The following is a 23588-nucleotide window of genomic DNA, read 5'->3' as shown; positions in this document are numbered from 1 at the left end:
TCCCCAGGAGGCGCTGTAGGAAATTCGATCTCCAACGGGAACTCAGCTCTGGCCAGGAACCGTTTCCGCCCGAAGCATTTCCGCCCCGCCGGTCCGCCAGGTCCAGCGGTACACTTCCGACTTGCAACTGCGCACGTGCATCTGTCGCTCGGTGCAGACGGCTGGGTGGCTCGGCATCATGTCTCAGTTACAGATGAAACTCCTGCGCAAGAAGATCGAGAAGCGGAACGCCAAGCTGCGGCAGCGAAACCTGAAGCTGCAAGGTGAGCTGTGCTGAACCCCGCAGTGGCGAACGACGTCGGGAACCCAGAAACTCGGCGGCGCCCCGGGCAGCTTCCGGCGGGAGCTGGGGATGCGCGGCACGAGCTGGCCTTCTGGGTCCCAGCCCCCGAGGATCCTGCTCCTTTCGGGCGTGGGTTTCTCGGCTCCGAGTGAAAGTTGGGGGCCTTGGACTTGCTTCCCAGCATTCTGTTAGCAAGGCATTCAAAACCTACCGATTACCCTAGATTCTCCCATCATCCTTAGTCCCCACGTAGAAATTGTATCTAGGTACCATCCCTTACGGTTCCCGACTTTTACTTAATTGCTGGATCTCATCGCCTGCCCAAACTTTACGAATTCTTTTTCTCGGAGCTGTCCCACGATACTGCTACCTGCTACCTTCCCAAGCCCGTTCTCTTCATTCCGGCAGGGATCCTCATCTCACGTTAAACGCAGAACCGTCTCAGTGTTCTTGTCGCTCACAACTTAGTTTGCAAATTCCTTAACATCTTGGTTTTGGCACAAGGGCTTAAATGAAAAGTTGACACATGTCACTTGTTACAGTTTCTGTAGCTTGCTTAGCTACCTGTAAGATACAAAGCAGTGGTTCTCAGCTTTTCTAATGTTGTAACCCATGAATACAGTTTCTCATATTGTGGTGACCCCCACCCTCCACAGAATTATCTCGTTGCTACTTTATAGCTGTAATTTTGCTACTGTTATGAATCGTAATGTAAATATCTGATGTGAGACTCCAGTAGTGGGGGGAGGGAGTCAAGCCACAGGTAGGTTGAGAATCGCTGAATAAATCTTCTGTGGGAAGTGCAGAGGTAAATTGTCTCGACCCACATAATTTTCAACAGATAATAACTGAAAGACAGCCCAGAGGGGGTGGTGAATTTTAGATATAAGTATTGAAGTTTCTTCATTTAGTACCTGTAGAATAATTAGCCCTCCTTAATAGCTACTTCTTGGTGTGGGTAACCAAAGATGGTGTTGCTTTCTCTTTTTGTATGAAAGGGAAAAGCTTGTAATGATAACTTGGGGCTTTAATAGGGCAAATGTGTGGCTTTCGATAACTGAATTTTCATTTCACCAAAGTCTAGGAAAGTTGGGTTTGAGTGATGTGAAATTATGTAATAATAATTGTAGGAATGTGAAATATCCCATTATGTTTATCAAACGCTTAGCCCTGGCTCTCCCAGTACTAGCTCAGTATACCAGGCTGGGCTCAAACTCACAGAGATCCACTTGCCTCTGTCTCCCAAGTGTGGGGACTAAAGGTTAGTGTACCAACAACACCAGTAGGCCAAATACTTACGTTAAAAACACATTGCTTCTCATTGATGCTTACTAATAATTTGGCTTAATTATGTGACCTTGCTGACGTTTTCCGGTCACAGACTTCTATATAGCCATAAACAGATAAGGTCTTTTGAAGTTAAAACAACTTTCTTTTACTGACAATTTTTTTCTATAAAGAAAATGTGCCTTTTCTATAATAGAGCACCAATAGGTGGTTTCAGTAGTGAACATATAAGAAAATCCCATACTTTCTCCTGCAAAGGTCAGTGTTTATAAGTAAGCTTTCTCTTGTCACAGTGTAAGTTCTGTTTTTAAACAGAAGCAACAGACACGAGCCTGTCACAACCTCAAAATGGAGATGTGCCTAAAGAAACAGAAAAAGGTGGAAAAGTTAAAAAGGCCTTGAAGCAGTCTGTGACTGTTGGCTCAGCAGACGCACAGAGTGGAGGCATGCCTGAGGGGACTGTGGAAAATGCCAAAGTTAAAAAGTCACCCCAAAAGGTTACCAGCTTAGCCAACGGAGAAGAACCGGCAACACCATCTCCTGATTCAGAACTAAAAAAGAAAAAGAAGAAGAAGAAGAGGAAAATGGCAAATGATGCTGAGCCTGGTAGGTTTTTGTTTTTAATATTGGCCATTCAGATAGCCTTTTAGCTCTTGGTCACTTCCCTCTGTTGTTGTGTGAGGCATCCCCTGTGCCCACCAGCATGAGACTAGCCCGGGAGCTCAAAGACACTTTGGATTGGTGGACAGGGAAGTGGGTTTTAACTTTTCCTCAGATTGGCTCCCCTTGGGGAAAGTTCAGATTTGGTAAGAATTTCTTTACATTTATAACACTCCACTAAGGGTTTGTAAGTAAACTGAGTGTAGTTGAGTCTCTTGAGTTTGCATATTTTCATGATTTCAGAACTTTGATATGCGTAGCGGGTATATCATGGGTCCAGGCTGGGAGCAGGAAGTCTCTCCCTGGGCTTTTCTGTGTGAAGGTACTTTGCATTAATCATTCTTTGACTCCTTGATTTACTTGTCTTTTGCCCATATATATTTTATAAGCCCTCTCCCCCATAAGTAGTTATTTGCAGAGTCTATACAATAATGCATACAAAAGTTGTGAATAAGACATTGATTTTTCAAGTGAGCCGACAGTACAGGGTAGTGTTTGAAGAGCAGGGTGGAGGGAGGTGATTATAGATTCTGGTGCACAGATGAGCCTCCTGTTGAGATGTGAGCAAGCAAATGAGGCAGGGTGAGGTGGTCAGGAGCCTTGTCACGCTGCTCGAGTGAGCCCAGGATGCGGTGCTTCAGGAGCATGCTTCTGTGCTTAGAAAGGTGGGCTGGCACCATCCGTGAGCACGGTGAGAAGGTTCTGCCTTTCCTCCTCTGCCCCTCGCAGCCTCACGGCAGCCTCATTTGGATCACCAGCTAAAAAACCCTCCATCTAGCCTTCACATCTGTGAGGACAGAAAAAGCCTCAACTTTCAGATCTGAAGCCACTTACAGAAATATGATGGCAAGGGAGGAAACATTGGCGCTTGTGTGGGTTTAATTTTAAATTGCCTTAATGGAACATGTGCCTCTTTCCTCGTTAAGTGTAAAGCTCATGACTGATACCCTGATAGCGCTTAGTGGGACTTAAGCTTATGACTGATGCTCCGATTGTGCTTAGTGAGACTTAAAATATCCTTTTTTAAGAGGCAGGCTGTGTTAGTGTGTGCTGACAATCCCAGACAGAGGCAGGAAAATCTTTTGAGTTCTGAGTTCAAGGCCAGTCTAATTCATAAGTTGAGCTCCAGGAAAGCAAGAGTATTACAGATAATTCTTGTTGGGGGTGAGGGGTGATCCTTTTTTAATTTAGAATACTATAATTTAAGAAACTTTAAAACATTGTTTTATTTGCAAATCATTTATACCCTAAAATTTTAAATAGTGAACAAGTCTCTTCCTGAAGAGGACTTGTAACAAATATCAAATAATCTTAAGCTTTGAAAAATATATTTCTTTACATTATAGATCTTTCATTCCCACTGGTTATTTTAATAATAAAGGGGGTTTTGTTTGTTTGTTTTTTAAACCAAGATACCAAAAAAGCAAAAACTGAAGAAAGTGCTGAGGCTTGTGAGGAACCAGAAGATGATGTGAAGAAGACAAAGGACAGTGAGGTGCCCAGCCTGCCCCTGGGACTGACAGGTGATGGCCAAGGCTTTCCCAGGTGTCTTGTCTTGGAAATGTCACAATTTCCCTGTATGACTGAAGGTCCCGTTGTGATCTTTAGTTATCAGCCAGCAGTGAGCTTTATCTTCTACTGTGTGGTACCAGGCACTTTGCTCTATCCTTTTTCTTCCTCTGCGTTGTAATATTTAATTGTTTCATATTCTCACAGCTTCTGGGATTCAAGAATTTAGGCCAGAATTTATTGCTCTAACCAGAATCATGTAGGATTTTGCTTGTGTGCTTCCTTCTGAGGTCTGGCCTCAGTATTTTAATGCTTCAGTGAGATTGCTAAAGTCACCTGGTGGTACTGTACTGAGTGCGGTCTACAGAGAAAATTAGAAAAGTTACAGAAGTGACTCTCAGCCAGGACAGTTTTGCACCCCAAGTCAAATAACAATCGTTTCTCAGAAATATCCATGTTAGCACCAAAAGTTGTACATTTCAAGCCTGACTGGGCAGTCTGCTTACTGACAAAGTGTGAAGGTGCCACCCAGCATATTAGGAGACATAGGATAGCCACTTGCCCAGCATACACAGGGTCCTGAATTTAGTCTCCACACACAAAAAGTGCCAATTCTCCAGCCAGTGCCAATTTAGATGTTTCCTTTTTACAGTGTCTAGCTGTTCTCTCTCCCCAGCTTGTCTCTGTACTATGTCGTTGTAAAACTGCCTCCCCGCCCCCATGCTTTCTCTTAAGTAGTTTTAGTTTCTCTTGTGAGAGTTAGGTATATCTTATTCTGTCAAATCTGACTTGACTTTGGTGCTTCACCGTCATTGTTTGAGATTAAGGGTGTGTACTAAGGGCATGTTTGTATTCCAGCCAGAGCGATTGAAGGTGTTTGCTAAGGCTGAGCCACACCACAACTAGAAGAGGTTTGTCCAGTAAACTATACAATATTGGGGTTCACAGTGTGATCAACTATCCTGCAGCAACCTTCATACTAACCTGTCCTAAACTTGCTCCCTGAGGCTGGAGAGATGCTCAGCAGCTGAAAGTAGAGGACAGAGACAAATACCCATGTTAGTGGCCCACAACAACCTGTGCACAGGTAGTTCTAGCTCCGAGATGTCTGCAGGGTTCTGCACTCACGGGCGCATGTCTGCACACAGACATGTGGCTAAAAGTAAAATCTTTAAAAAAAAAATCAGGGCTATTATTTGGCCTCTGGTTGGGAAAAAATCATCTAGCAAAGCCTGATTTATAAAAGCATGTATCTAGTGGTTTATCAGTGCCACACTGAAAATATAAATCAGGGTTGTGGGTTCTTTCCCTCAACATCAGGACCATCATTGCTGCCAACCTGAGAAGCCACAGCTGTGGCCAGATCAGGGCAGAGGGGAGGGCCCAGTTTTGATTACGCTTAGTTCTATACTTTTTTCTTATGTGTATGGTACTTTGCCAGCATGTATGCATCTGCACTGCATGCCTGGTCCCCATGGAGATTAGTAGTCATTTTACTCCTAGAACTAGGATTGTGGGTGGCTAAGAGCCGCTATGTGGGTGCTGGGAATAGAACCCAGGTCCTCTGCAACAGCAGCAAGTAGTACTCTTAACCGCTGAGCCATCTCCACCCCCAGCGTCTACACATTTCATACTGTTAAACTTTTCTTTTTCTGTGGATTTGTCTCATCATTATCTTAGCAGTGATCAGGCATTAGTGTCTTCTGGCTGTGAGAAGCTCTTGTAAGGAACAGTTAGCTTTGGGCAGCAGGGCCAGCACTCTCTGACCACACAGCTTGCTGACAGTGAACAATCTCCTGTTAGGTGCTTTTGAGGACACTTCATTTGCTTCCTTGTCTAATCTGGTCCACGAGAACACCCTGAAGGCCATAGAAGAAATGGGCTTCAAGCGCATGACGGAGATCCAGCATAAAAGTATCAGGCCACTTCTGGAGGGCAGGTACGGCTGACATTGATAGAGACATTCCTGTCTGCCTCTAGGACTGCAGTTGTAAAAGTAATCCATGTGTATTTCTCTGATTTTGTTCTCTATGTGGATTCCTGTTTGGCTATATTAAAGACTTAAGTTACTTACTGGTGTATCAGTCTTTGTGAGTTAGGCACTAGGCACCTCGTGTTCTCAGTGGCTAGAGCATGCTCATAGCACATAGTGTAGGTTAAGTACACATCTGCGTGAGTCAAATGAATGTTCTTTGTCTTCTGCAATACTAAGGGATCTTCTGGCAGCTGCAAAAACTGGCAGCGGAAAAACCCTCGCTTTCCTCATCCCTGTGATCGAGCTCATTGTCAAACTGAAGTTCATGCCCAGGAATGGTAAGGCTCTCTCTTTCTCTGTCTCTGTCTCTGTCTCTCTCTCTCTCTCTCTCTCTCTCTCTCTCTCTCTCTCTCTCTCTCTCTCTGCTGTTATGTCACCAGGATCTGTGTCTCTTAAGGACTTGTGGAGATGACCCTCTGTTGCCTTTTGCCTTTTAGGAACAGGAGTCCTGATTCTCTCTCCCACCAGAGAACTGGCCATGCAGACCTTTGGTGTTCTCAAGGAACTGATGACACACCACGTTCACACCTATGGGCTGATCATGGGTGGCAGTAACAGGTCTGCTGAGGTGCAGAAGCTCCTCAATGGCATCAACATCATCGTGGCCACACCAGGCCGGCTCCTAGACCACATGCAGAACACACCAGGATTTATGTACAAGAACCTACAGTGTCTGGTTATTGATGAGGCTGATCGTATCTTGGATGTTGGGTTTGAAGAAGAATTAAAGCAAATTATTAAACTTTTGCCAGGTAAGTAGGTGGCATCTGAATGGGGATCACAAGGTACTTAGAGATGCATGGTTGCTGATCTTGTAGGAAAAATAGTATCTTAATTTCAGAGTTGGACTGTGGCTACATGAGGAGTGTGGGCCTGTTGACTTCCAAAGTAGCTCTGCTGGCTTCATGCAGCACATTACCATAGTGCATAAAGTAAGATGCAGGTTCAGCGGTCTGGATGTGAAGATGCCTTGTAAGAGTTTAGCTCACACTAAGTCCACTCTGTGGTCCCCGTCTTTATCTCCATGAAGGCAGGCTCACCTTCCATGTTCTGTTCGTGGACGAGGTTTTTCAACCTGGTAAATTGGTTATGCCTATACTATACAGCGGTGTTGTGCTGGCATAATAGAAGAAACCATGTGGACGCAGGGTTGGAGGTCATCCCTGAGACCTCAACTCTAGAGAGTTTCACCCCGGAGCTACGTGAGACTGCCTCAAAAAATGAATTAGGACCCAGAGAGATGGCTCAGCAACTAAGAGCATACACTGCTCTTGCAGGGGACCCAGGTTTGGTTCCCATCACCTGTAACTCTAGCTCCAGGGAACCTACCTCCCTGGCTTCTGAAGGCACTTTACTCAGTGTATAGAGACAAACCGTTTAGAAATAATCTAATTTTTGATACTCTTGTGTACTGCTTGAAAGTCATAACCACAAGCAAAGTGATAGGCATGTCACCGTCGTTGTGTGAGTACAGTAGTTTGTTTAATTCAGTCAGCTGATGACAGGATGTGTTTGCAGCTTGGGACTGCTAAAATTTACTGTGAGCATTCTACAAGTCGTAGGGTTATATAGCTCCTTTTCTTTTTAATAACTTGAAGAAGGCATTGCTAATGACTAGAGAAGCCTTAATGACCCAACATTTGGGTTTAATTTGCTTTGAGTTTGTACATTTTACCTAAGTTAGCATGTTTATACCTAAAATTCACTTTATAATGTGATGTTTTCTGGGTATGTATACCATCAGCATATGCCTTCTTCCTGGACTCCTCCTAAAGTGTGATTGTGATGCACTTAGGAGATTCTTCAGAAGATTTGGCTATTTTTGTCTTTTTAGCACGTAGGCAAACCATGCTCTTCTCTGCCACACAAACTCGGAAAGTTGAAGACTTGGCAAGAATTTCTCTGAAAAAAGAGCCATTGTACGTGGGTGTTGATGACGATAAAGAGGTTGCCACCGTGGATGGCCTTGAGCAGGTAATGTTGATGACCAGCTTAGTACATATTAGAAAGTTAGTAAGTAATGCCCTAAAGGATCTTACATGGTGTTTCCTTGTGCTTCTTCAGAATGATGCACAGAGCATGCTGACTGATGGATGTCAGTCAGATTAGCAGATTTGGGTTTGGTGTCTCTGACCCTTGAGTATAAAATATTCTGAACTCTGAATGACCCGGTCAACTTCTATTCTGTTGATGCTGTCTTTTATGTGGGAAGCATCAGTCACCACTAATTTTAATACAGCTAGAACTTGATTTTTAATAATCTCCATGGGTACCAGGGAATTTGGGTAGTAGAGAGGAAACTAGCTTGAGGGAATAGATGCATTGCTATGAAAGTCAAAGAAGAGATGCTGGCTCCGAGTTAATGAAAACAAGCTTAAGCTTGAGAAAGTGTGCATGTGTGTATCTCATTTGAACCCAGTGCTTGTAGACCCAGCTAATCTAGCTAGCCAGTTTGCCCCACTGATCCATTTCTTGGGTATTGGAATTACATACTGGCTCCCGCACTTACCCAGCATTCCCATGGATACCTGTCCCCAGCCCTTTACTTACTGAGCTCTTTCCAGCCCCAAGGCAAAGTCTTTCAGTGAGTAAACAGTTCCATATAATTGGGGTTGGTGGATTGGTATAGTCCTTAAATGTGGCAGAAAAACCTTGTAGTATATTGCTGTGTTCAGTTCACATTATTTTGTGAGTAACCTGTTGGCTCGTGCCATTTCAGGGATATGTTGTTTGTCCCTCTGAGAAGAGGTTCCTTCTACTCTTCACATTCCTTAAGAAGAACCGGAAGAAGAAAGTGATGGTCTTCTTTTCATCATGTATGTCTGTGAAGTACCACTATGAGCTGCTCAACTACATTGACCTACCTGTCATGGCCATCCATGTAAGTGGTGGCAGTGAGCTTGTTGAGAAATTGGGTGAGCCTGCATACTTGGGATTTGGAGGGATTACACCCTCTAAACATAGATCCGAGTGGTTCCCCTCCCAGAGGATGGATCTGGAAACAGTTGTGGTTATTTGAAGAATAGATGGTGGGCAGGTCTCTCAAGGCTCTGCCCCTCCCTGAGGATCTACAGGAGGCTAATGGTTGTTAGGAAGATGTTTCCTCAGTGGTGTAGCCACTGGTATGGTACCCATGTGCCCACAGTCCCCTTCACCCATGCTTTTGTATGCTTCTTGAATCACACATAGATATGAAAGGATGAGGGACACAGGGGAATGTGGTCAGTGTGATCAGAGCACTTCACACGGAAGTGTTACAACACATAGGTAAAAGCAGGCTAATAAGACACTCTTCCTCTCGAAAGGCTTGGGGTCAGTTGGGGGGATAGTGTCTGGGCTGGAGTAAGGTTGCTCTAAAGTGGTAGCCTCTCCACAGTTGATAGATTGTACGTTCAACTCTCACATACAACTTCAATGCATTTTGTGCTCTTGTTGGTTTTGAATCTAGGGAAAGCAAAAGCAAAATAAGCGAACAACCACGTTCTTCCAGTTCTGCAACGCAGACTCGGGAATACTGCTGTGCACTGATGTGGCAGCCAGAGGGCTGGACATCCCTGAAGTGGACTGGATTGTCCAGTATGACCCTCCTGATGACCCAAAGGTAACTGGAGTCTGCAGAATGGATCTTTGAGGAGGATTACACTCACCCAGTGAAGCATGTCCTTTCACATCCATGAGGCTTACATGTACAGAGCAGCCATTCTCAGCTGTAGGGTATCACTGTGTTGAGTGACTCAAAGGGCGAGTGACATCTGACTTAAAGAATGCAAGGTCCTTAGACTGATGTGTCCAACTGGTGTCTAGAGGAAGTAGCATGTGGAAGGAAGGAAATAAGGTCTGTAGAGTCTGCGGTAGGATGAATAGCCATATAAAGGCCGAGCACGCACGGTGCTTCTGTAACCCCAGCAGTGGGGGGGGGGGGGGGAACAGGCTCAGAGGGCTTGACCAGCCATCGAATGAAACAGCAAGCTCCAGGTTCCGTGAGCCTGCCTGGACAATAGGGTGGAGAACCAGAGAGACGGCACTTGGCCTCCACCTCTGACTTACACATACACACACGTACACACAATGTGCAAAAGTACTTTCAATAAACAGTGAGTTAGAATGAAGTATTGACTGGCATTTAAATTAATTTCCTTAGAATACTATTCTGAAGGTGAACTACAATGGTCATTTTAATAGGTCATTGCTTATGTGACTGGCTCATGGGCTTCTCTTACATGGTGTTGGTATGGCTGATAGGTGTAGCTCCTCTTGCTTTGGTGGTTGGCCCTGTTAGGGGTGGCATCCGCAGAAAGAATGCCCAGAGTGTAGAGGATGTGAAGATGAAGTTGGCCCTGCCCTGTGATTGGTACACCATCTAGTGTAGGTGTACCAGCATGCTTCCTTCCATCGGAGGACACAGTCAGAATGCTAGTTGCAGACTCAGGAAGACATCATAACTTAAGCCAGATTGTCTTGCCTCACCACAGGAATACATTCATCGGGTTGGTAGAACAGCTAGGGGCCTCAATGGAAGAGGGCATGCCCTGCTCATCCTGCGCCCTGAAGAGTTGGGCTTCCTTCGTTACTTGAAACAATCCAAGGTAATCCTTTGCTTGGAACATCTTAAGTTGAGAGGAAACTCTTCATGATATGAGGATTTTTGGGGGGTGCCATCTCTGTAGATGACAAGGTACGTAGGGGTTGAGGTGGTTCATTCAGTGCCAGGTCACTGGGTGAGGTGATAAAATGTGTTCCTGCCCAGGAAGCATGGACAGAGGGAACAGGCTTACGGCTTTGTCCGCAGTTGCATTTCCACAGTGACTGTTGGAGCCTCTGGTTCTCTGAAGCCCTGTCCAGTCCTCTCTACTCCTTCAGCATCCTTGCAGTCCGCTGTGCAGCATCTTCCTTCCCAGTCCCCGTCTTCCTGTGAAGCTCTGCTTCCACCCTCACCTCAGCCTCCTGCCGCTCCCTTCAGGGCTGGCCTCAGCCACTGCCTCTGCCTCCTCAGTCTTCCTGTTTAGGGAGGTGATTTGTATATTTTCTAGTCTGTATAATCCCCAACCTACCTGGCTTTGCCCTTACTCCATCTTGCCAGGAAAGGATACTTCTCAACTGCATATGGCCTCCCTGTTGCTAGGCCTGCTTGTCCATGACACCGACACCATGACACCCTCCCAGCACAGTCTTGCCACATGAGTTTCTTCTTTCCTACAGCGATATGACACTGATTCCTGAGGTCCTGAGGTCCCTGCATGCTTTACTTGATGTTCCACAGAGCACTGTTGAGCTGTACTCCCAGCACATAAATGTGTCCTGACAGCTTGCTCAGTCACTCCCATCTGTTCTCTGGGCCAGCACACATGCCTTCATAGGGGAGGACAGCAGCCAGTCCTGGTAACCTTTTATCTTCCCCAGTCTGTAGCACAAACACAGGTTCTGTCCGTTTTCCTAGCTGTGTATAGGTAATATTTGATAAATTCTTGAGAGAGCTGGAGTCATCTTGGCATGGGCTGAGTGCCATTAGCACCAGACAGAGTAGTATTGAGGCCCTTCTCCTGGTATAGAGGGAAAGGGGTAGTCATTTCAGGCATGGTAATCCTGAATACACAACTAATCCCAGCAGTCAAGAAGCAGAGGCAGGAGGATCACAGAAGGTTCAAGGCCAGCCCTGCTAGAAAATAGGAAAAGCATAGGTAATCCTTTATCACCTTGAATGTCAGGGTAAGGGCAGGGGGAGGGGGTAGCAGCTCCTTGCCTCATTTTAAGAAAGAAGTGGGGACTGCCATACTGGATTCTCGGCAGAGATGGGCTGCTCTAGGGACTGGAGGTAGCAAGCAACAAGCTGTTCCTGTCCTATGGGTTCCATAGCCCAGGCATTTCTGTCCCTGCTGTTGCTGCTGGTGGGACACTTCAGTTTTCATACATCTAACCCTGATACTTAAACTGTTGTTTCTCTAGGTTCCGTTGAATCAGTTTGACTTTTCCTGGTCTAAAGTTTCTGATATTCAGTCTCAGGTATGTTTTTGGATTATTCTAATTACCTTTCTGGGGAAGAGAGCACCTACCCTAGTACTGCTTTGTGAAGCTTCACAGTCAGTCCCGAGCTCACTCTCCCTCACTTGTGTGATGCTGGCTTGGACTGTGAGGTCCTTCAGGACTCTTCCTACATGGTCCTGCTCTCAGGTAGCCCTGCTGGAAGGTCAGTCTTGTCCCTGTGCTGCCTGAGGAGAGAGGCCCAAGCCGAAGCAAGTGTACTACAGCAGGTGTTTTTGGATAACTGTCCTAATAGTTGACATCTGCTTTTTCTTTTTCTTTTTCTTTTTCTTTCTTTTTCTTTCTTTTTTTTTTTTTTTTTTTTTTTTTTTTTTTTTTTTTTTTTTTTTTTTTTAATCTCAGCTGGAAAAACTGATCGAGAAGAACTACTTTCTCCACAAGTCTGCCCAGGAAGCATACAAGTCCTACATCCGAGCATATGACTCCCACTCTCTCAAGCAGATCTTCAATGTGAACAACTTAAATTTGCCTCAGGTTGCTCTGTCTTTTGGTTTTAAGGTCCCTCCTTTTGTTGATCTGAGTATCCTTTGTGATGTTGTCCGGCTTAGCAGAGTTGTTGGGGCTTAGCAGTGAGTTGGTGTGTACCCCAGCTGCCAGCCAAAGGCTCTGGTATTCATCCTGACCGTGTGTGTCTGCTTGCAGTGCTGTAGAACATGGGACTAGCAAGAGGCCAGCATAGGCTTGTCACTGGGGTGGGAAGAACCAAGGCTGGCTGGCAGGATAACTCAGCGGGCAAAAGCGTTTGCCCAACAAGCTTGACCTCCAGGACTCAGGGTGGAAGGAGAGAACCAAACATCTCTAACAGTTGCCCTCTGATCTCAAGTGTGTACTGTGGCACACATGTCCACATGCATACACACAGAAGAATATTAAAAAAAGACAGAAATATAACAGTGAAAGGCTAGTTGTTTGAGGCACAGAGAGGTGGGAAGTAGTGGCTGAAGAGAGAGGTGAGAGCTCTCAGAGTTGTAGCCACCAGAGGGTTACCTACACAGAGAAGGCAAGGTTGGCCACAGAACCCAAACCTGAGCCTTGATGTTGGTGAGGAACAAAGGGACCTCCCAGTCGTTTTCATTGCCCTTTGGTATGTGTGCACAGATGTGCTTGAGTATTGATATATCTTCAGAAGAATCAGATAGGAAAACTCCTTTTTCATGCTACTGTATTAACTCCTGAGGGGATTCCATTGATGAGCTTCTCCCCTTTGTGGAAGTCTGCTGTAATGAGAGTTGGGTTGTATGAGTGCATAGCTCGTGAGCCTCTCTGGTCACAGCAGACCTGAAAGGCATGCGCAGCGACACGTGTTCAGTTGACCTCCTGACTCTGTCATGATTATGACATGCTGATTGATGTGGCCACCACAGTTGACTTAAGTCATTGGTGTTCATTTTGGTGCACAAGCTTATGGCCTCGGGTTCGTTGCACAGATTCAGCATCACCCCACCCCGTCTCTGTTGGTTAAAGGGAGTGTGGTACAGGGGCAGTGCTGGGGATGTTGGGGTTTTTCTCTGATGCAGCTTGTACTCTTTGTTGTGTGGTTTCCTTAACGTTCTCCTGTAGATGTGAGCAGCCATGATGGCAAGCTTAAAAAGAGAGGTGGTGGCGGGGGTTTCGGCTACCAGAAAACAAAGCAAGTGGAGAAGTCCAAGATCTTTAAACACATCAGTAAGAAGCCAGCAGACCGCAGACAGTTCTCTCACTGAGGCGATCTGCTTCCGCCTGGACTGACTTTGCCCAACTTCCCCCTACCCTCCAGTGCCCTTTAAAAAGGAACTTTTGTCACATTTAGAATCATTTTGTCTTTACTATGATGATAATATTTTATTTTTAAATACTTCCATAAAACAAATTATAACATTGTTTTAATGTTTTTTTAAGACCTTTTCTCTTGATAGACTCCTAACTTTTACAATGGGCTTATGTTGGTTGGTTGGTTGGTTGGTTGGTTGGTTGGTTGGTTGGTTGGTTTTCAACATGTAATTGGACTGGAGATAAAGAATCTGAGTTCAAATCCCCAGAAACTACTTATAAGACAGACACATTAGGACCTGTACAATCCCAGCATCCCTACAGCAAGATAGGAGGTGAAGACAAGTGAATTCTTTGGTGACTAAAGCCAACGAGGATCCCACCAAATCATACTATAGCCCACCAGAGATGAATACTCTGCCACGGTGTGTAGCCGATTGAAAGTCTTATTTCAGCCAGCTGAGACTACACTCAGGTATTTCAGATCCAAGTGTAGGCCTAAACATTTAGAGCAAGACGCTTTCAAAGGCAAAAAGTGTGTGTGCTGATATACTACTCTGCAGCTGCAGGGGGCGGTCTTACAGAAGCAGGAAGTTTAACTCAAACTAAGACATTTTCTGGCACATCTTGCCCTCAGTCCTAGAATAGAGGTGAGTAATTTTCCACAGGATTCTCTCTGAAGATCAAATTCTAGTTAAAACCTGAAATGGCCTCAGCAAGGACACAAGATGGAGGAACCTCTACACTATCTTGCCCTGTCACAGCTAGATACTGCATTTAACAAGATGGAAGGCAAAGATCAGCTCTACAACAAGATGGAAGGCAAAGATCAGCTCTACAGGAACAAGGGACATTTGAAGAGAAGTGCCTTGGAATCTTCAGACTTACCGGAGTTCTGTAAGACACTGTTGACCCTCACAGCAAGAGAGGTGGAGTATCATTGAGTACTACAAAGACTTTTCTGGTAGGGTTATCTTATGTGGAACAGGCTGGTCTTGAGTTCATGGAGACCCTGCTGTCTTTGCCTCCTAAGAATGTTTAGCATCAGAAGCATTCACCACCTTGCCTGGCCAAAAATTCAGTTAGGGTCCCTGGCGCACATGGCAGGCCACCTGTGATTGTGGGTGGCATTGATGAGCTCTGGGTTTGAAAGATCCGGTGTCAGTTATGTGGAGGCACTCAACAGCAACTATCAGCCTCAGACCTGTTCCCATTAAAGGTAATGCTCATTTAGATTCTTGGCACAACTTGGGATGGGGCTCCTTCAGTTTGGTACAGGGTCACAGCAGTCTGAGACTTTATCCTGTACAATGCTTGGCATTAGGTCAGAGCTGACTTCGAACACTGTAGTCAAAGCCCATTGTGATGATACCTAAAAGTGAACAGGTAAATTTAACAGTGGTTCAGTCAAGTCTTAGAGGAGCCCTTACACTCCTTGAGTGTTCTGTGTGGCATCTAACTCTAAAGTTGTGCTGTCGATGAAATCCAAAATTGCCAGATGCAACAAATTTTGACCACTTAGCTTCTTGGGTTCCAAACACCTGGCATTTAATAATCATGTCTGCAGAGGTCTTTTCTGTATTTGTGTAAGGGCACTTGCCTTCTTGCAGCCTCTGCAGATGAAGGAGGCACTGAGGTGGTCTTACCGCATCCCTAGGAGGTTTAGTGACCACTGATGGTGCAGAAAACCTGCTCAAGGGGTTCTCATGTAGTTGGGTTTATAAAGTCTTGAAGCCTCCTATTGAACCTTGTCTACTCTGATCACGGTTGACAGTCACTGTGCTCGCTTTGTAGAGCGGGGTAGCCTCACACTGGCCTCCTCATCCAGTGTGCTCCAGTCACGGGCGCGAGTACCTGGTGCTGTGCTGTGGTCTTAGCCAGTTCAAAGGCTAGCACCAGAAATGATGTTAATACGTGTAGTCATCCACAAATGATCATGATCCTCAGGAGACAGATGCCCTGGCTTTCGGGAGGGACGCAGCTGTGCCTTTGTTTAATGCCTTGTGTGGGAAGCATGCTGTAGGCAGACTGGGATTGCTTAGTACTGCCCGGTTCAGTCTGTGGGCTGCTATCCACACAGGAGATAAACATTTTCCTTGGCCACACGCCCTTTGGAAGGAAGTCTTCCCCTCTGGATTCAGCATTTTAAGTTGCTGTGCTGCATCTAGACTTCCTGTTTAGAAACCATGTTTCCAAGTCCAGGAAGGCTACTGAGATCCCCTCCTGTGATGGTTAATAGTGAGAGTCAACTATATCGGATTTAGGCTCACAGAAAAATACCTTAGGCTGTTTGCAGAAAGGCTCAACTAAGGAGAGAAAACCCACTGTGCATGAGACAACAGCTGTCTGTAGAAACCTACACAGGTTCACCTCTCTGCCTTCTGACTGATGCCATGTGACCAGCTGCTTCCTGCCTGCCCGCCATGATGGCCCGTGCCCTCCAACTGTGAGCTGCAGTAAACCCTTCATCCTTCATCTGTTCCTCCAAGGTATTTTGTCACAGCAAAGAGAAAAGTGACTAATACGGTTCCTATTAAGAAAGCAAGCCACCTGGGGCCGGGTCTTAGTGGGCCGGATACATCTGCTCAGATAGAATCAGATACAGACTGAAGAGCAGAAACAGGAGGACCCCCCGCCCCCCTTACCCAGTTCTGAGGCTGCTGCATCAGGATCAGGTGGTTCCCGCTGAGCGTCTAGGCAGCAGCTGCACCTGACACCACACACGAAGGAGACAGCCACCTTGAGAGTCTCTTCAAGAAAAAAGATAATATTTACAATCCCCTAATTTTTTTTTAATATTTTAAAAATTTAGAAAGACCCCACACTCCAACTAGGCCAACAAGATGCTTAAAAGGAGCTTTCTTGAGGGTGGTGAGAAGAGGATGGCTCAGGAGGTAAAAACTAATGTATTCAAGCCTGATGCCTGAAGTTCGATCCCCAGAGCCCAGAGGGTTGGAGGAGAGACTCAACTCCTAAATTTTTCTGATGTCAACATTGCAAGCACATGTGCTTACAGTTTTCCATGATTCAGCCTTATGGCCAACAGAGGACTTCTGTTTGGCCCAAGCCAAGGAGGACATCTGCCTTGACAGCACCTGCCAAATTGTCAGAAGCAACTTGGGCCTGGAGCAGTGGAGCTTTTATTTCTGTTTGTCAGAGGCACTAAGCAAGGGAAGACCTGAGAGGCATGCACCAACATGTCTGGTTTTCTTGCTTTACCTTCTCCAAGCATCTGAGCAGTCTTGAGAAACACAGTGTCATTATAGTGTTAATATGGATTTAATACAAATCAGAAGAGGCCACGGCAGCTAGTAACTGCCCTGGCCCATTTTCAGGCCCAGATTCACTCCAGAGCTGGGACTCCTCCTCCCTGATTAAGGCTAGCTGAGGTGGCCTTTTGTCCTCCATTCTTTCTGCAAAAGAATAATGGTTGTGTCCAGTGACACAGGCAGGAGAAACAGCGAGAACCAGACTATAAATGTAGGGCAGTATGTGAGAGCAAAGACCAAAGGCTGGTACTGCATAGATCATAGCAGATCAGACACAACAGGAGCAGTGCCCTTGACCTCATCCTCAGAGCATGTATTTGAGCATCTGAGAAGAGTCAGGGGTGCAGGAACATCAAATTCAAGACCAGCCTGGTCTATATAGTGAATTACAAAACCACTATTATTGGATGATGATATTGGACTGTTCAAATGGAAACACTGTATTCTCAGTATCTTCATGAGGCTGAAAGGTCAAAGTAAGGGTCCAGCCAGATGTCTGAATAAAAGCATTTGCTGCAGAGCCTGACCACCAGAATTTGACCCCTGACCTACCCACTCAGAGGAAGGAGAGAATCAACTCCCATAAATTGTCCTCTAACCTCTTCATACATATATTACTTAGCCCCCACACAATGTATATAAATAATTTTAAACCGAGATCAGAATACAAAATATGGCACCAGAGAGATTTGAAGAAATAGCACCACTGGCTTTGAATAGACATATGGAAACAAGCCATACCCTGTGTACTCTAGAGATGGAGAAGGCAAGGAAACAAGCTCTGCTAAGCAACCCTGGAAGTTTAGATCTTCTGACTCTGTAAGGATGGGTGGAAGGAGGGGTGTTGCTTGTGCGTGTGCGTGTGCGCGTGTGTGTGTGTGTGTGTGTGCCATCCATGAATGGAGTCAGAAGACAGCTAGAGGAAGTCTGCCCTCTCCTATTGTCTGGATAGGACTAAATGAAGGTTGTCAGCCTTAACTGGTTTTGGTTAGCTGTCTTTGCTTTACTGTCTTGAGACAGTCTTTTACTAAACTTGGAGTTAAGCTTACAGCCAGCACAGTGATCCTCCTGTCTCCACTCTCTACAGCATGGGTGCACCCATAGAGGTTGGAAGAGTTGATTCTCTCTACCTTTATGTGTGTTCCAAAGATCAAACTCCAGTGTACAGACTTTACCAGCTGAGCCATCTCACTAGCCTGGGATGGACAATATTCATCCTTCAAATGCCTTTTGGTGATAAGAGTTAGGAGTACTCAGAGTTTTGTTCTAATTCTTTTTGTTTAACTCTATGCATCTGTTTTGCATGGTGAAGTAAGTTACCATGGTAACACCATCTGAGCAGTGGGTGAACTGAACTGCCCTGTTGAAGGTGCCTAGCAGATAATACCAGTAATCTAAGAAAGCCTACTCTGAGAATCTAAGGCTGCAATCATAGGATGGATGGGTTCTGCTGGCCATCAGGAAGTGCTGGTGTCCACAGCTCAGATAAAAGTCACTGTGTGAAACACTTTGTCCTCAAGAGTCCACCTACCCATCTCCAATTCTCAATCAGTTCTGCTCAGCTGATTAATGCAAACTCTGGGGGAAGCACTTGCAACTCAGAGCAAGGAAAGGATGCTTTACGAGTTATCCTGAAAGAGTCTGTGAAGCTCATTGTAGCCAGGCCAGAAGATAATCCAGACTTATACAGATAAATACAGATAAATCTTTGGTGACTCTGGCCTGAAATTAAAGCTGCTCTGGAGGTTCACACAGACCTACCTGTGAGTTATCTGTGACACAGAGCCTGGGCTATCTAGTGAATGCCATTCTGGAGAAAAGGACTCAGAAGCTGCAGTTTCATGACATAGGGAGGTGGTGAGGTGCATTACTTCCTCTTTGCTATGGCAAGATGCAAGGCAAAACTACTCAAGGAAGGGCTTCAAGATCACAGTTTGAAGATAGTCTAAGGTTTCAAACTAGGGGCTCCGTGTGACATTGTCCTTTTGGTCAGAGATTTATTAAGAGAAAGATGAATATCATGGACACAGCAGCATGGCAAAGGCTCTGTGGAGAATCCAGGCCCATGAGGCTAAGATTTCCCCCTTATAGGATAGAGAGACAGCAGAGGTCCAGGGCTTGGGTGGCGAGTGGCTTATGCTACATGCTTATGGACAGATTGATTGATTCCCATGCAGGGCGGGAAGGGGCATCATTCATCTCTTTACTGTGCACCCATCATTTGAGGTGTGCCACCTGTAGACCCTGATTACTTAGGGCCTTGGGTAGCCTAGGGTTGGTGAATTTCTTCAGCGGAAGAAGAGAGGATTACAGCGTCACAGGCAGGCATTCAGTAGGGTTCATGCCACTTCCCTCTAGGGGAAGCTATGAGGCTGGACAGAGAAAGAGGCTGCTGCCAGTGAGCATGGTGTGACCTAGCAGATGCAGCCCATCCTGCCTTTGAAGGGGTGGCAGGTGTGTAAGGCGTCTGAACCTTCAGTCGGGAAGCAGAGAGATGGGTACTGGTGCTCAGCTTCTTCTTTTTATTCAGCCAGGACCCAAGGAACAGAGCAGGTCTCCACACCCCAGCTAACCCAGTCACAGGCATGCCCAGAGATGTGTCTCCTAGGCAACTCTAGATCTTGTCATGTATTGTGTCCATATATGATCCATATTTTAGAGGTAAGTGGGCTTGGGGGAAATATATTCCTACAGTGTTTGAGTGTTACATTCTGATCAACTAAGGGCCACATGTCTGGGCAGGTTGTGAGGAAGAACTCACTAAGGGAAGAAGATTTTTTCCCTAGACTGGGTACCTCCTCTTACAGCTCAAACACAGAGAGGTCCCGGGGAAAACCAGGGCTGCGTGCTTGCCCACCTAAACTCCCTTCAGCTGAGCATCTTCCTCTTTGAAACTGGAATACAACTTCCTCAGCCTTCTCACGTGGTCTGAAGACCTGTGAGTCACAGGAGGAGGCCTCTTGGCTATGAGCACCCAGTATCAACTGCTGAGACATTGGTCCCTGTGGTCTGGGTGGCTACCAGGCTCTCAGCCTTTTCAACACACAGACCAGTTGGGGTAATTATTTCATATTAAGGGGGGGAGGGGTGTTCTATCCTGCCTTTGATCATTCAGTTCCCAGAAAAAAGACAAGAAACCTTTACATTTATATTAAGTATAACAGCACTAGATCTGGGCAGATACCAACCCTCTAAGCTCTTTTGTCTATTTCCCTGTTAATAACCCCAAGTTATATTTTGCCATGTTCTGCCTGGGCTACTCCTACTCCAATCAGCCAGCCCCCATGGCCATATTTTCTTAATTCACCTACCCTGTGGCATCTTCTCCTCTCTCTTCACCTTTCTTTCCTCTCTCCTCATGATCCTGCCTCAGACTCCAAGCCTGAGAACAGAAAACTCCGCCTACCTCTCTTCTGCTCAGCTATAAGCTGTAGGCATCTTTATTCAACCAGTAGTTTTAAATTAAGAAGCAAGGTTACATAAAATCACTTGGTGCAAGTGAAGATTTTCTCATCTCTTAGACCTTAGGGGCCACTACTTAGCATTACAATTCATAGCAATAGACTGAACCTCAACCCAGACAAAGGCAAGAAATAAAACTAACAAGCCAACAAGCCCATGTGAGGTCAGGTTTCAACTCCCAGAAACCCCCAGCTCCAAAACAACAGCAAAACAAAGACTAGAAACTTCCCAAACTGGAGATAATCCTAATACTGTTGAACTCACGGTCACACCAGAATGTATCTATTCACTTCACAGCTATGGAGACCAAGTGGCTCAGTGTAAACCATCCACATTACAACGTACAGATAACGTATCTCTTGAAAAGACTGTGCTCAACGGTGGTCAGAAGGTGGTGGGGCTGTTGGGGAGTGTTCTGATTACTGATTAGTTTTTATTATCAATTTGACACAGCCTATAGTCATCTGGGAAGAAGAAACTCCATCTGAAGAACTGCCTCACACTGTCTTGAAGCCGTGTCTGTGAAAGTGTGTTGATTGATGACTGATGTGGGAGGACCCAATGTACTGTTGGTGGTATTGTGTTTTATAAAAAAGAAACGGAGCCAGGGATATGTTTGATAGAGACTTGGTATGGTGAGGTAGAGGGGATGTTTCCATGGGCTCATGCTGAGACATCCCTTCCCCCAAGGTACCAGTCATTGGTATAGTATGGAACAGAGTTTATTCCATGGGGAGGGGAGTTGAGGGAGTAGAGATGGAGAAAGGAACAGAGAGGGAGAGGAAGGGAGAGAGGTAGGTAGGTTAGGGGAGGTGTAAGGGGAGGGAAGGGAAGGGAAGGGAAGAGGCATAGAAACCGGTGGCCATGAACTTGTGAAGGGTGTGCAGGTAATGGGCAGAAAAGGGACATAGAGGGAAAAGAGTAAGAGGGTAAGAGAGGGAGGAGGGGGCAAACAGCTCTTTTTATACTGAGTCAGGTATGCCTGGCTATTGCCAGGTAAATGTGGGGCAGAGCCTAGAAGAAATGCTAACAGATGGCACCATCTCTAGGCTGGGGAGCCTTCAACTGTATAAGAAAGCTAGTTGACCATCAACCAGTGTGTGAGCAAGTAAAAGCATTCCCGCATGGTTTCTGCTCCAGGTTCCTGCCTCAAGTTTCTGCCCTGACTTTCCTCAGTGATGGACTGTGACTTGAGGTGTATAAACTGAAATAAACCCTTTCCTTCTGACACTGGTTGTAGGCCATTGTTTTTATCACAGCAGCAAGGTAACAACTTAGAGCAAGGGGGTTCTGGGAACTCTAGCTGAAAGAACTAGGTTGTAGGGGGAGGGGCACGTCCTCAGGAGTTTGGTAGTCATGACCCCTTCCTTTATCCTCCCTGCTTCCTGGTCACCACATATTCCTGACACCATGCTGGCTGTCCTGCCCCTTGCTCTGACAACACGAGCTGAAATAAGTTCTTCCTCCCTTAAGTTGCTCCTGTCAGGCAGCTTCTCACAATGATGAACAAAGCAAGCAACACGATTGGTTAGCTTTTCCTTGTATATTGTTGAGAATGCTGGTAGGCAATGGTGCCCCCAAAATGGGCTGTATCTTTCAATATCAATGAATAAGCAAAATACCACACACACACACACACCCATAGACATTCTCATGAACTAATTTGATCTAGATAATTCCTTAAGGTCTCTTCCCAAATTCACAGATAAAACTAACCAGCACAGGTAGTATGGCCTCTTTGTGAAGATCAGTTTGCCCTCCCTCATGAGTGGATTTGAGGAGAACATCAAAAGGAGTTAGACAAACTTGGGACAGCAGTGCCTTTCTGGAGGTGCTCAGTGTCTGCTAAGTAGAAGCTTCTACAGCCTTAGATCCTAATCCTCCTGCTACACCCCTATCTTCTGTGCTTCCAAATCAGCAAAATTGAAATACCTTGTGATTACAGTTAATTGTGTGATTCCATCACAGTGCTTCTACTCTGATGTGCCATGGTTCTCCTGGAGTCCAGACTCTCTTCACTCCCCATTGATCCAGTTATGACAGTCATCTTCCCTGCTTGGGATCTTGAATGTCCATTCCACCCTGTAAACATCTACTGAGTTGTTGGGCAGTGGTAGGACCTTTAAGGGAAGCAGAGGTGGTTTAATTTATTACTTATTTCTATATACATCTCTGTGTCTGTGGCTGTTCTCCACAATAGTTGGTAGTGTGAACCTGTGAGAATGGAGCCTAAAAATGAGGCAGACTAGAGTCCCATGCAGTAGCCAACTTTATTCAGAGCATCAGACACTTTACACTGTGAGGGTTAAGAGTCCCACAGGTAAAGTGTACAATCATAGGGATAAGTATCATGTGGCAGGCATGCCACATGTGGCAAAAACATGTTTTTCCATAGAGACATATAAACAAACAACAGGAAGTTGTGAAGAATAATCTAAAGGTAACTCACTCTTCTCTACTATACTTCAAAATGGACTGAACAAAAACCAAAGTAAGGATATCACCAAAGTCCATCCTGGTATATGACAGAAAGTACACCAGGGGGAGCCAACCAGGTGCTGACAGATTTTTATTAAATCCACCAGGCTGCACTCAGGATGGCAAGAAAGTGCAGCCCTTGGGAGAGCCTCAGAAGTGAGCTTTACAGAATAGAGACAAGGTTGAAGTGAGTTAGTCAGGCACCGAATGGCTGCAGCCTGAACAGTTTCAAAATAAGGGCACGGGAGCACACAGTCTAGTGCAAAACTGTGAATTCAAAAGAAGATGGGTTACATTTTCCTGGGAGGGGCATGCCCATAGGAGGAATCAAAACCCATCCATCTTGTTAGCAACTCCTTGGTGGACTGAAACAAAATGCTGTCACCAGCGCTAAGACCTGTTACTGGGGTTACTTACAGGAGCAGAAATGATTCAAAGACAAGCTGTGTTATCAAAAGCCCACCCCAGCAAGGGTGACAGCTCATGAACACTGGGAACCCAATGCTCATCGCAAAATTTGTAGGCAACTCAGCAGGTTGGGAAGTGTCTTTTCTAAGTCAGTTTGTCTGATCCTTTTCCTGCAGCTTAACTGCTCTCTGGTCTCTCCCAGGCAGCTAAGTTGGTCAGAGTGTCTTGTGTGTTTTTCAGCTGTCCTGACTGCTTATTGGGATCACCAAGGTCTTCAGTCTTACAGATAGCACTAGTGAAACAAGCAATGTTAAATACACAGTGTTGCCTTTACAAAGAGAAAAGTGTCACTTGTATTTTGCTTAGAAAGGTAGGAACGGAAGTGGCTAATAGCCTACCTAGGTAACCT

The 23588-nt window shown here is 45.6% G+C and overlaps 1 protein-coding gene across 1 annotated transcript; it reads left to right on the top strand.

Annotated features, from left to right (window-relative positions):
- The first annotated feature begins 120 nt into the window (after positions 1-120).
- DDX18 (DEAD-box helicase 18) lies at positions 121-13609 on the top strand. Its single transcript, XM_080917826.1, has 13 exons — positions 121-263; positions 1886-2176; positions 3643-3753; positions 5543-5678; positions 5952-6052; positions 6212-6526; positions 7609-7748; positions 8494-8655; positions 9223-9375; positions 10247-10360; positions 11718-11774; positions 12156-12333; positions 13374-13609. The coding sequence occupies exons 1-13, from the start codon at positions 179-181 to the stop codon at positions 13514-13516; spliced, it is 1986 nt and encodes a 661-aa protein (XP_080773952.1). The 5' UTR covers positions 121-178; the 3' UTR covers positions 13517-13609.
- The last annotated feature ends 9979 nt before the right edge of the window (positions 13610-23588 follow it).

This window comes from Micromys minutus (genome assembly GCF_963924665.1).
Source record: "Micromys minutus genome assembly, chromosome: 6".
Lineage (NCBI taxonomy): Eukaryota > Metazoa > Chordata > Mammalia > Rodentia > Muridae > Micromys > Micromys minutus.
Note: the sequence above shows the minus strand (reverse complement) of the source record. Positions and strands in the feature narration are given on the sequence as shown.